Source organism: Anomaloglossus baeobatrachus, chromosome 1 (genome assembly GCF_048569485.1).
Source record: "Anomaloglossus baeobatrachus isolate aAnoBae1 chromosome 1, aAnoBae1.hap1, whole genome shotgun sequence".
NCBI classification, from domain to species: Eukaryota; Metazoa; Chordata; class Amphibia; order Anura; family Aromobatidae; genus Anomaloglossus; species Anomaloglossus baeobatrachus.
The window spans coordinates 258,933,532-258,945,662 of record NC_134353.1 but is presented as its reverse complement, the minus strand read 5'-3'; the positions used below and the strand labels follow the sequence as shown (position 1 = coordinate 258,945,662).

Genomic DNA, 12,131 nt, shown 5'->3' with positions numbered 1-12,131 from the left:
TTATTTTATATATGTGCAGCCAATAATAACTTAAGGTATAAAATCTTTTTATTGGCAAATGCATCACCTTTACCTAAGCGCCCAAAGTGAGTATTTCTATCTTTCATTATAGGTCCACCCGGGCAAAGAGGCAAGAGGGGCCGAAGAGGTGAAGCAGGTAAACCTTTTTTCAGGAAGTTATACACCACTGTATTGTAACATATTATGCAACTTATATTGAAGCACATTTTATAATTGTAGATCTGGGGTAATAGGTAGCACATACACATGCACCATATTTTATATAGCATCATATCATGGTAGCCCTTGAATAATATACTTCTTTTCCAGACAGAGCCTAGTTATTGTATATAATAATGAGAAAGATTAGCTGCAGAGCAGTAGACAAAATGAGATCAATGCAGCTACAGATAGTGACGCCAGAGTTTGGTGCAAACATGGCTTCTCCGGTCCTTTATTGTTGACATACAAAGTAAATGTAAACTGTAACATCCAAGCGCAAAATCTACATTTATACCTGCTCAGCTGATATCAACTTCTCTTCCATACAAGTGTTATATTACCAACCATCCATAAGAGAAAAAGTCATTTACTGTATGTCCTTGAAAATAAGACAGGTTCATATATTATATTTTGCTCCGAAAGATGCGCTAGGGCTTATTTTCAGGGATGTCTTATATTTTCCATTGATCAACAATCCACATTTATTCTTGAACAATTAAACAAATATGGTCATATAGCATTCTGGAACATCAACATTTTGTGTTAATCCTATTACTGGTACAGATGCACATTTTCTTATCTGATCTGCTATTCTCGTTGAGCAGAACCAGTCCAATAGTGGTGGGTACATACCATATGTATAAAGGTTTAAATTACCTGCTTAAATTTATTATTCTCTATGTACTGCTATTTACCCCCAAAAGAAAACTAGCACCCCTAAAAGAATCACACTTGCCAGACCCCAACAATTAGAGTTGGCAAGTGAGTGGGCTCTCACATACAAATCTGCATCTCTTTCTGGTCCCCCTGCGTTCTACAGAGGTTTGCTCCCCCTGGTGGCTGGAAGCTGTATCACTTGTGTGGAATGATACTGGTTCCCGATCTCTTTGTGAGAACTGCAGTGCCAATATAAGCTGGAATGGTGAGGGACCTGACAGCAACTCAGATCTCTGTGTGAGAGCTCATGTACCATTGGCACTTGCTAACTGTAGTTTGTTTGGGTCTGGTGAGTGTGATTTTTTTTGGTGGGGTTGTCTGCTTTCTTATGGTGATGTCTGCTTTCTTTTGGAGATGTCTGCTTTTCTTTCTTCATAGCTGCTTGGACACTTTCGTTTGGAACTGCAACTAGGGCTTATCGTCCTGTCACTATCTCACAATAGGTATAAATTACAGGTAGATACATTTGTTTAGATAATGTAGGTGTTGTTCATAAAAAAATCAATGCATAGCTGGTGGCATGGCCGAAGGTGTAATATAAGAAATCTCTTCCTGGTAAAGTAGGGAAACTAAATATAACCAAGAAACTTGAATGGTATAACACAATTACGGTCTTGCTGGTTGTCAGATGTAAATGAAAGGACAAGTTGTGGCTACAAGGGTTAGAGAAGAGATTAAGGACCCCTATTTCCTCCTAGAATGGTATTCAGAAGACAAAAAATTACATTTTAATAAACCTCTTGGTTTCTTATATAGCGTTTGATTTCATTATTAGAGCACCAGTGTATTATTTCTCTTGTTTTTCCCATGTCCTAAGATGGAACTAGCCCATCAATGAATTAAAGTGGTTGTCCAACAGTAAAATAATATTATTTTTTTTGGGAGGGGTCATGGATTGTTTAAAAAAATTAAACACCAGCATACTCATGATCCAGCATACCTGTATATCCAGCGCAGGCTCCAGAAGTATTACCTGGGAATCACAGCCATTGCCTGTAATTGGCTGCAGTGGTTCGGTGACTAGAACGTGTACTCCGAAGGGGTGATGGAACGTGACTATATCTCTGTTTTTTTATTTTTAATCAATCCATAACTAAAAAAAAGATATTTTACTGAAAAAAAATATCTTACTGTCAGAAAAACCCTTTAACAGTAGCATGAATAATATTCTCATGTTTTCCCAAAATCCTATCTAGCAATGTATTGAAAGGTATGAGGGCTCCAATATTGTAAGCCCCTAATTATTTTTCATGTGACTTGAATTTTTTCATCCCAACATCTGCTCCAAACGTTCACTACGAGCTTGTTCTGCCGTGCTCTGCACCTGCCAATTATTGGCAATAAGCTAAGGCTTATAAACCCATCTGCTAATAATGTGGCATTGATGTGTTGCACCTTTATAGAAATAGTAATTTGTCCTTTAGCTCTCATAAAGTAGACTCTGTGCTGCAGGGTGATATTTCCCCTGCAACAAAACATTTTACTACCCCAGAATTAATGCTACAATAAAGCGATTCGATATGAAAGCTGAATTACGGCTACACCTGTTGGCGCCCATTGTGCTGCCCTGCACTCTTTCCAGTCTTCAGGAACTTAATTGAAAGCAAGAGCATTGATTGAAAAGCTTGATGCACTTGGAATAAAAAGGCAAAAAGCATTCAGCTAGATGTTTGCAAATGTTTTTGGCAAATGTTTTTTGAGTCTTCTGATGGTATATTTCAGGCTTGTAGACTAGTTAAGAGCTGAACAATGCTACTGTGTATTGCAAAATGAAGCATGAGTGTCTGCCAGGGACACAGATGTTAGATTGTGCGCTTCAGTGGTACATGTATGAAGGAATTGTCAGTACAGTGTGACAGATATGTTATTGCTTCATAATAGTAATAACAGCTACTCACTCTCTATTATGGTCCTCTCTCTCTCTTCTGTAGAGTGTAAGCTCTTATGGTTAGCGAGATCGTCTCTCTTTCCTGTAGAGTGTAAGCTTTTATTGTCAGCAGATCCTCTCTCTCTCCTGTAGACTGTAAGCTCTTATGGTTAGCGAGATCGTCTCTCTTTCCTGTAGAGTGTAAGCTTTTATTGTCAGCAGATCCTCTCTCTCTCCTGTAGAGTGTAAGCTCTTATGGTTAGCGAGATCGTCTCTCTCCTGTAAAATGTAAGCTCTTATGCTCAGTGGGATCCTCTCTCTCTCCTGTAGACTGCAAGTTGTTATGGTCAGCAAGGTTCTCTTTCTGCTGTAGAGTGTAAGCTCTTATGCTCAGCAAGGTCATCTCTCTCTTGTAGAGTGAAAGATCTTATGGTCAGCGAGTTACTCTTTCTCTCTTTCTGTCTCCTGTAGAGTGTAAGCTCTTGTGGTCAGTGGGATCCTCTCTCTCTCTCCTGTAGAGTGCAAGGTCTTATGGTCAGCAGGATACTCTCTCTCCCTCTTCTGTAGAGTGTGAGTTCTTATGGTCAGTGGGATCCTCTCTCTCCTATAGAGTGTAAGCTCTTATGGTCAGTGGGACCCTCTCTCATCTGTAGAGTGTAAGTTCTTATGGTCAGTGGGATCCTGTCTCTCCTGTAGTGTGTAAGTTCTTATGATCAGTGGGATACTCTCTCACCTGTAGACTGTACGCTCTTATGGTAAGCAAGGTCCTCTCTCTCCTGCACAGTGTAAGCTCTTATGGGAGAGAGGTATGAGCAGGGTACTCTCTCTCCTGTAGGCTGTAAGTGTGACGCTCAGGGTTATGGGGTACTCGGTATATTGCTGGGAAAATGTCACTTGGTGGCCGTTGCCCGGTTCCGTGTCCTGGGACCGCTTTTTAAAAGGGGTATATTTACAGGGGAGATTAACCCCTTCAGCCCCCAGCCTGTTTTCACCTTAAAGACCCGGCCATTTTTTGCAATTTTGACCAGTGTCACTTTGACAGGTTATAACTCTGGAACACTTCAACGGATCCTGGCGATTCTGACATTGTTTTTTCGTGACATATTGTACTTCATGTCAGTGGTAAATTTAGGCCGATATGTTTTGCGTTTATTTGTGAAAATTTCGGAAATTTAGCGAAAATTTTGAAAATTTTGCAATTTTCAAAATTTGAAATTTTATGCCCATAAATATGAGAAATATGTCACACAAAAAAGTTACTAAATAACATTTCCCACATGTCTACTTTACACCAGCGCAATTTTTGAAAAAAAAAAAAATTCCGTTAGGAAGTTAGAAGGGTTCAAAGTTCATCACCAATTTCTCATTTTTCCAACAAAATTTACAAAAAAAAATTGTTTAGGTACCACATCACATTTGGAGTGATTTGAGAAACCTAGGCGACAGAAAATACCCAAAAGTGACCCAATTCTAAAATCTGCACCCCTCACTCTGCTCAAAACCACATCCAAGAAGTTTATTAACCCTTTAGGAGCTTCACAGCAACCAAAGCAATGTAGACGAAAAAATGAAAATTTTACTTTTTTAACACAAAAATGTTACTTTAGCCATAAAAATTAGTATTTTCACAAGGGTATCAGGAAAAATGCATCATAAAATGTATCGTGCATTTTCTCCTGAGTACGCAGATACCCCATATGTGGTGGAAATCAAATGTTTGGGCACACAGCAGGACTCGGAAGGCAAGGAGCGCAATTTGAATTTTTGAGTGCAAAATTAGCTGCACTCATTAGCGGACGCCATGTCGGGTTTGAAGACCCCCTGAGGTGCCTAAACAATGGAGCTCCCCCACAAATGACCCCATTTTGGAAACTAGAGCCCTCAAATATTTTTTCTAGATGTTTGATGTGCACTTTGAACCCCTGGGGGCTTCACAGAAGTTTATAACGTTGAGCCGTGAAAAGAAAAAAAAATTTTTTTACCACAAAACTGTTGCTTCAACCAGGTAGCTTTTTTTATCACAAGGGTATCAGGAAAAAATGCACCATAAAATTTATGGTGCATTTTCTCCTGAGTACGCAGATACCCCATATGTGGTGGAAATCAAATGTTTGGGCGCACGGCAGGACTCGGAAGGCAAGGAGCGCCATTTCACAGCAAAATTGGTTGGAATTATTAGCGGACGCCATGTTTCATTTGGAGACCCCCCTGAAGTGCCTAAACAATGGAGCTCCCCCACAATTGACCCCATTTTGGAAACTAGACCCCTCATGGAATTTATCTAGCTGTTTAGTGAGCACTTTGAACCCCTGGAGGCTTCACAAGCGTTTGTAATGTTCAGCCGTGAAAATATTTTATTCTTTTTTTTACCACAAAATAGTTTTTTCAAACAGGTAGCTTTTTTTTCCACAAGGGTATCAGAAAAAAATGCACCATAAAATGTATTGTGCAATTTCTCCTGAGTACGACGATACCTCATATGTGGTGGAAATCAATTGTTTGGGCGTACGGCGGGGCTCAGAAGAGAAGGAGCGCCATTTCACAGTAAAATTGATTGGAATTATTAGCAGACGCCATGTTTCATTTGGAGACCCCCCTGAGGTGCCTAAACAATGGAGCTCCCCCACATGTGATCCCATTTTGGAAACTAGCCCCCCCCCCCCATACAAAAAAAATTAGTTTGGCGAAATAAAAAATACAGACATCAGTAAAAAAAAAAAAAAAAAAGAGCGCCTGCCACTAAGACCAGTGCCAAACGTGAGAGCAATGCACGAGTCTCGTATCGCATCATCCACTGCAGTCTGGAAGCGAGCAACTGCGCTGGATAATGCGATGCGAGAGGGCGGGGCGGCAGATGAGAAAGAGCGCAGCGGATGGAAGATGGGAAAGGGCGCAGCGGGTGGAAGATGGGAAAGGGCGCAGCGGATGGAAGATGGGAAAGGGCGCAGCGGATGGAAGATAGGAAAGGGCGCAGCGGGTGGAGGAGCGGCAGAGGATGGGAAAGGGCGCAGCGGATGGATGATGGGAAATGGCGCAGCGGATGGAGGAGCGGCAGAGGATGGGGGGGTGAGATGGGGATACCTACCTTACAGGATGGATCTAGGCAGCAGAATCACAGCAGACAGAAGAGGCAGCAGATGAAGGAGGGTGAAAAGGATGGGAGAGAGCAGGCAGCAGATCAGGGAGGGGGGCAGAGTCTGATGGGAGGGGGGAGGCAGCACATGGGGGGGGAGGTAGCACATGGAGGGAGGGGGGAGGTAGCACATGGGGGGGGAGGCAGCACATGGGGGGGGAGGCAGCACATGGGGGGGAGGCAGCACATGGGGGGGAGGCAGCACATGGGGGGGAGGCAGCACATGGGGGGGTAGGCAGCACATGGGGGGGAGGCAGCACATGGGGGGGGAGGCAGCACATGGGGGGGGAGGCAGCACATGGGGGGGAGGCAGCACATGGGGGGGAGGCAGCACATGGGGGGGGAGGCAGCACATGGGGGGGGAGGCAGCACATGGGGGGGGAGGCAGCACATGGGGGGGGAGGCAGCACATGGGGGGGAGGCAGCACATGGGGGGGAGGCAGCACATGGGGGGGAAGGCAGCACATGGAGGGAGGGGGGAGGCAGCACATGGGGGGGGAGGCAGCACATGGGGGGGAGGCAGCACATGGGGGAGAGGCAGCACATGGGGGGGAGGCAGCACATGGGGGGGAGGCAGCACATGGGGGGGAGGCAGCACATGGGGGGGAGGCAGCACATGGGGGGAGGCAGCACATGGGGGGAGGCAGCACATGGAGGGGGGGAGGGGGGAGGCAGCACATGGAGGGGGGAGGGGAGGGGGGAGGCAGCACATGGAGGGGGGGAGGGGAGGCAGCACATGGAGGGGGGAAGGGGAGGCAGCACATGGAGGGGGGGAAGGGGAGGCAGCACATGGAGGGGGGAAGGGGAGGCAGCACATGGAGGGGGGAAGGGGAGGCAGCACATGGAGGGGGGGAGGGGAGGCAGCACATGGAGGAGGGGAGGCAGCACATGGAGGAGGGGAGGCAGCACATGGAGGGGGGGAGGCAGCACATGGAGGGGGGGAGGGGAGGCAGCACATGGAGGGGGGGAGGGGAGGCAGCACATGGAGGGGGGGAGGCAGCACATGGAGGGGGGGAGCCGATTAGGTGCAGTGGCAGCCGATGGAGGCGGCGGCCGATCGGGTGCAGCGGCGGCTGAAAAAGGTGGGTGCGACTGAAAGGGGACGGTGGCGACCAGGGACAGCGGCGTGGCGGGCAGCAGAGGTGGATCGGCGGGCAGGGACAGCGGCGGGAACAGCGGCGTGGCGGGCAGGGACAGCGGCGTGTAAAGCGGCGTGGCGACCAGCGGTGGATCTCGGCGGGGAGCGGCGGTGGATCTCGGCGGGGAGCGGCGGTGGATCTCGGCGGGGAGCGGCGGTGGATCTCGGCGGGGAGCGGCGGTGGATCTCGGCGGGGAGCGGCGGTGGATCTCGGCGGGGAGCGGCGGTGGATCTCGGCGGGGAGCGGCGGTGGATCTCGGCGGGGAGCGGCGGTGGATCTCGGCGGGGAGCGGCGGTGGATCTCGGCGGTGGATCTCGGCGGGGAGCGGCGGTGGATCTCGGCGGGGAGCGGCGGTGGATCTCGGCGGGGAGCGGCGGTGGATCTCGGCGGGGAGCGGCGGTGGATCTCGGCGGGGAGCGGCGGTGGATCTCGGCGGGGAGCGGCGGTGGATCTCGGCGGGGAGCGGCGGTGGATCTCGGCGGGGAGCGGCGGTGGATCTCGGCGGGGAGCGGCGGTGGATCTCGGCGGGGAGCGGCGGTGGATCTCGGCGGGGAGCGGCGGGGGATCTCGGCGGGGAGCGGCGGGGGATCTCGGCGGGGAGCGGCGGGGGATCTCGGCGGGGAGCGGCGGTGGATCTCGGCGGGGAGCGGCGGGGGATCTCGGCGGGGGATCTCGGCGGGGGATCTCGGCGGGGAGCGGCGGGGGAAGGGGGTGCTATAACTTACCGATGGGCACCTGCAGCGACCGCTCTCATCAGCTTTCACGGACGGAGTGAAGCTGAGGGTAGCGGTGACGGCACAAGATCCACAGTGATTGGGAGAGATCGGTCACAAGGCCGGTCTCTCCAATCAGAGCTGGGGGCGGGTGAAACAAAGTTCACCCAGCTCCAGCCAGTCATCAGTGCTACAGCAGCACTGATTATGGCTGGATTGCAATGTGTTAGCCATTTTCAATGGCTGACACATTACAGTGACTGTAATTGGCTGAGCGGCGTTCGTCAGCCAATCACAGCCTCTGTAGGTTCGGGGAGGAGGCACCACCCCTCCTGAGGTCAGGCAGAGGTCCCCTCCTTCCCGAATCCACCGTTTAGGTAAACAAATTTCACTCCCAGGGGCTCCGGGACCGCGATTTCGCCAGGACGTACTGAGTACGTCATGGGTCGTTTAGCACCATGTGACCATGACGTACTCAGTACGTCCAAGGTCGTTAAGGGGTTAAATGAAAGTTTATTCGTGACACCACTTGCGGGTTGCGGCTATGTGGATGCAGCCGCCACTGCACAATTCTCACTACTGGGGCTGGTGTTGGTGGCAGCCTGGTTGTTAGGCCCTCCGCAAATAGGGCCGGGCATCAGAGGATAGGTGATGTAGATGGGTGCAGAAAGAAGGTAGGCCACACAAGGGGTTGCAGTATAACTGGTTACTTTACTCACAGTAAGATGGAAACTGGTCACCCGAGAAAGGCTGGTCTTGACCATTGGTCCTCTTAGTTCCAGTGGTGGTTTAGTGACCTGGTGGCTTCTTTCCCCTGCACCTGTTTTTGGTTGATGGGTCCCCGTGGCTTAGAGCATCTGGGGGTCCCCTCCTGGTAGTCTCTCAACGGTAGTCCGTATGACGGTAGCGTGAACTTTGTGAGGTTGGAGTCTCTGTTCCTGTTCCCTGGTTCTCCAGTTGCTACTGAGTCCCGAACTTCAAGGTCAGTGAGGTCCTTGATGGTCCCCTCACTGTGCAGATTTTATCAGGTCTGCATGGAGCGTTTGCCTGATCTAGCATTCTGTACCCCGTTGGTTCTATGGTTCCTGGAGCACCTCCATGTACTCCACCGGCAACCAACCGCCTGGGCCCTCAGGTCACCATTACACTCCTGTGAGTCCGTTTGTCACCAAAGACTCCCCACTCTCGACTCTCTGATTGTCCACTGTCTGCTCCTCTCACCTGATCGTCTAGTGGACTGTATTGGCTCCACCTATAAAGTGGTCATCCATTAGATCCCACCCTAGTCTGGCACCAGTCAATGGGGAATTTGGGAATAAAACAGGGATTGTTTGGAATGTTTTTGTTGTTACCGGCACTGGTCTTCTGGGTCTCTGGGGGTAGGCCCTGCATCCTGGTGGGGATGCAGTACCTTGTAGCTCCCTGATGGCTTCAGCGGCGCTACATAAGCTATTATGGTCAGTGGGGTCCTCTCTTTTTCTCCTGTAGACTGTAAGCTATTTTGGTCAACAGGGTTCTCTCTCTCTCTTCTGTAAAGTGTAAGCTCTTATGGTCAGCAGGATCCTCTCTCTCTCTCCTGTAAAGTGTAAGATTTTATGGTCAGCGGGATCCTCTAGCTCTCTCCTGTAAAGTGTAAGATCTTATGGTCAGCGGGATCCTCTAGCTCTCCTGTAGAATGTAAGCTCTTATGATCATCTGGATCTTCTCTCTCTCCTGTACAGTGAAAGCTGTTATGGTCAGCGAGGTTCTCGTTCTCCTTTCTACCTTGTGTATTTTCCAAGCAATTACAATCTTTCCAGCACAAATGTATTCTTCCCTCCTTGCTTCTGCTACTTAGTGTGTGAGAAACAGGGACACAGATCTCCTCTCTGCTTGCAATGTGTGGTGGCTCCCTCTTGCTGTAACCTCATTTCTCAGTGTTATGATAATTTATCTTCATCTGTGTGAGTATAGGGAGTAAGTGATAAGAGCGGCAAATTTAGTACATCTAAGTGTACATTTTGGCATATGTGTGAAAAAGCTTATACAAAAAGAACCCAGAGTATGCAATAAAGCATCCAGAGGATTAAAGCAGCACTCTAGCTGTTTTTTTCTCCAGCACTTGAGTGGTACTATTAATCTAAGGTCCTTATCCCTAGAAATATACTCACCCACTGGCATTTTCACCTTTTTCAGAGTTGCTCCGGTACCATGGCTCCATCACTGGCCGAAAGTTAAAAGTTACATCACAAGTGCTCAATACAAGTCTATAAGAGCCAGAATGAGGCCAAAACGAGGCTCTAACTTGCATTGAGATGTGACCTACTGTACGCTCCATGAAACACTGGAGCAGTCGACAGGTCACAAACTGGAGAAGATTGATGGGGGCGGCGCCAATAACAGCAGAATATGTCGCTGGATGAGTATAAGGGGTACATTAAACATTGCGACATTGCTAGCATCGGCTAGCGATGCCGAGCGCGATAGTACCCGCCCCCGTCGCACATGCGATATCTTCTGATAGCTGCCGTAGCAAACATTATCGCTACGGCAGCTTCACATGCACTTACCTGCCCTGCGACATCACTCTGACCAGCGACCTGCCTCCTTCCTAAGGGGGCGGGTTGTGCGGCGTCACAGCGACGTCACACGGCAGGCGGCCAATAGAAGCGGAGGGGCGGAGATGAGCGGGACGTAAACATCCCGCCCACCTCCTTCTTTCCGCATAGCCGGTGGAGGCAGGTAAGGAGATGTTCCTCGCTCCTGCGGATTCACACACAGCGATGTGTGCTGCCGCAGGAACGAGGAACAACATCGTATCTCCTACTGGTGCGACATTATGAAAATGACCGACGTTACACAGGTCACCGATTTTCGACGCTTTTGCGATCGTTTATCAGCGCATCTGGGCTTTACACGTTGCGACGTCGTTACCGGCGCCGGATGTGCGTCACTTTCGATTTGACCCCGACGATATCGCAGTAGTGATGTCGCAGCGTGCAAAGTACCCATAAGAGTAGGGGCAAGGGACTTACATTTAAAGCACCACTCCAGTGGTAATATAAAAAAAATTGCTGGAGTGTTGCTTTAAGTGTATCTTTTGGGCCAAAATACATTGGTATATCTTTAGATTTACTGTATAAAATAGCTAAGTTGATTAGGTTATTCTATACAGAGGCATCTAGTAAAGGAAACAGATACACAACACCAGTATATGTTTTTAAATGGGAGCTTATGCCTCACTATATGTCTGTATAGTGGCATAAAATGTGGGCATACCATGGTGGAATACATTGAAAAATACTACCAAAGTATATTCTCTTTGCCATCAAATACAATGTAAATGTACCCAATTCATGTATATTGTGTTAAAATGGGATTCACCTCCAGCCATGTTACATTATGTGTCCACAAAGCCGCTATACAGATTTATGCTCCTCCCTGCCCATATAGCAGCCTACATTAAATGAAATGTACTGTATGTAAAACATCAATGCAATTCTCACATTGTAATAAGATTTATGTGTGGCTAAATATATTATCAGAATCGTTAACATGGTTGTGATGATGTTGTACAGATGACTGCACTATTTCCAGCTATGTGAGCTTGTGCGTTGTTTAGTCTCACGGGTACTAATAAAATGTGAGCTCCATAGCGCATTGCCTGCACATCTACTGTCACGCCATGTCAGATATGCAGGCTCATACCATTAGTAGGACATTAGTGATTGCTCTGTTACCTATCTATGGATTTGGGCTTCGTTCACATTGTTATTTTCTACATTCTGCTTCTCATATTATTATTTTTTGTTTTATTTTCATCTGATACCTTGAAGCCAGGGTGAAATAATCAAATACATATAAACACATATAGTGTGGATCATGGTATCAGTCATATACCGTAGGATTATATTAACCGAAAACATGTTCTGCAAATATAACATGATTCAATAATTTGTCAAACACCTGTGTGGTTAAGAAAGTTTATCGACGAAGTGAGAGGCGAAACGCGCGTCGAGGTGCTGGGCATTGTGGTCCGCCATCTGGGTCTGCATTCTGATGTTTCCTGATACCTTCCAGGCTTAACGGAAGTCCTTTTTGGTTCATCCTGGCACTCGGTTGATATATATACCCCATAAGTATTACATGAGTGTCATATTAGATGATGTGGATGATTTATTACTTATTGTCTCATGTGATATAAAAAATATATTAACCCTATGATGACTTTTTTCATCTATGCTTTTGCTATAATGTTAGCTGTATATTGAGAACTGTGCTCAGGTTGATCATATACATGTTGAAGTGCACTTGCACTTTATATGTCTAAGCTGTGATAAGCTATCAGGTTTAACTATAAT

General features: G+C 47.9%; 1 protein-coding gene across 1 annotated transcript in view; it reads left to right on the top strand.

The window, feature by feature from the left end:
- Positions 1-12,131, top strand: part of LOC142296347 (collagen alpha-1(XXV) chain-like) — a 406,166-nt gene that overhangs the window by 369,375 nt on the left and 24,660 nt on the right. Inside the window, exon 3 of the mRNA XM_075339864.1 lies at positions 113-157. Coding sequence (XP_075195979.1) covers positions 113-157 — 45 coding nt within the window. The remainder of the gene's footprint in view (positions 1-112; positions 158-12,131) is intronic.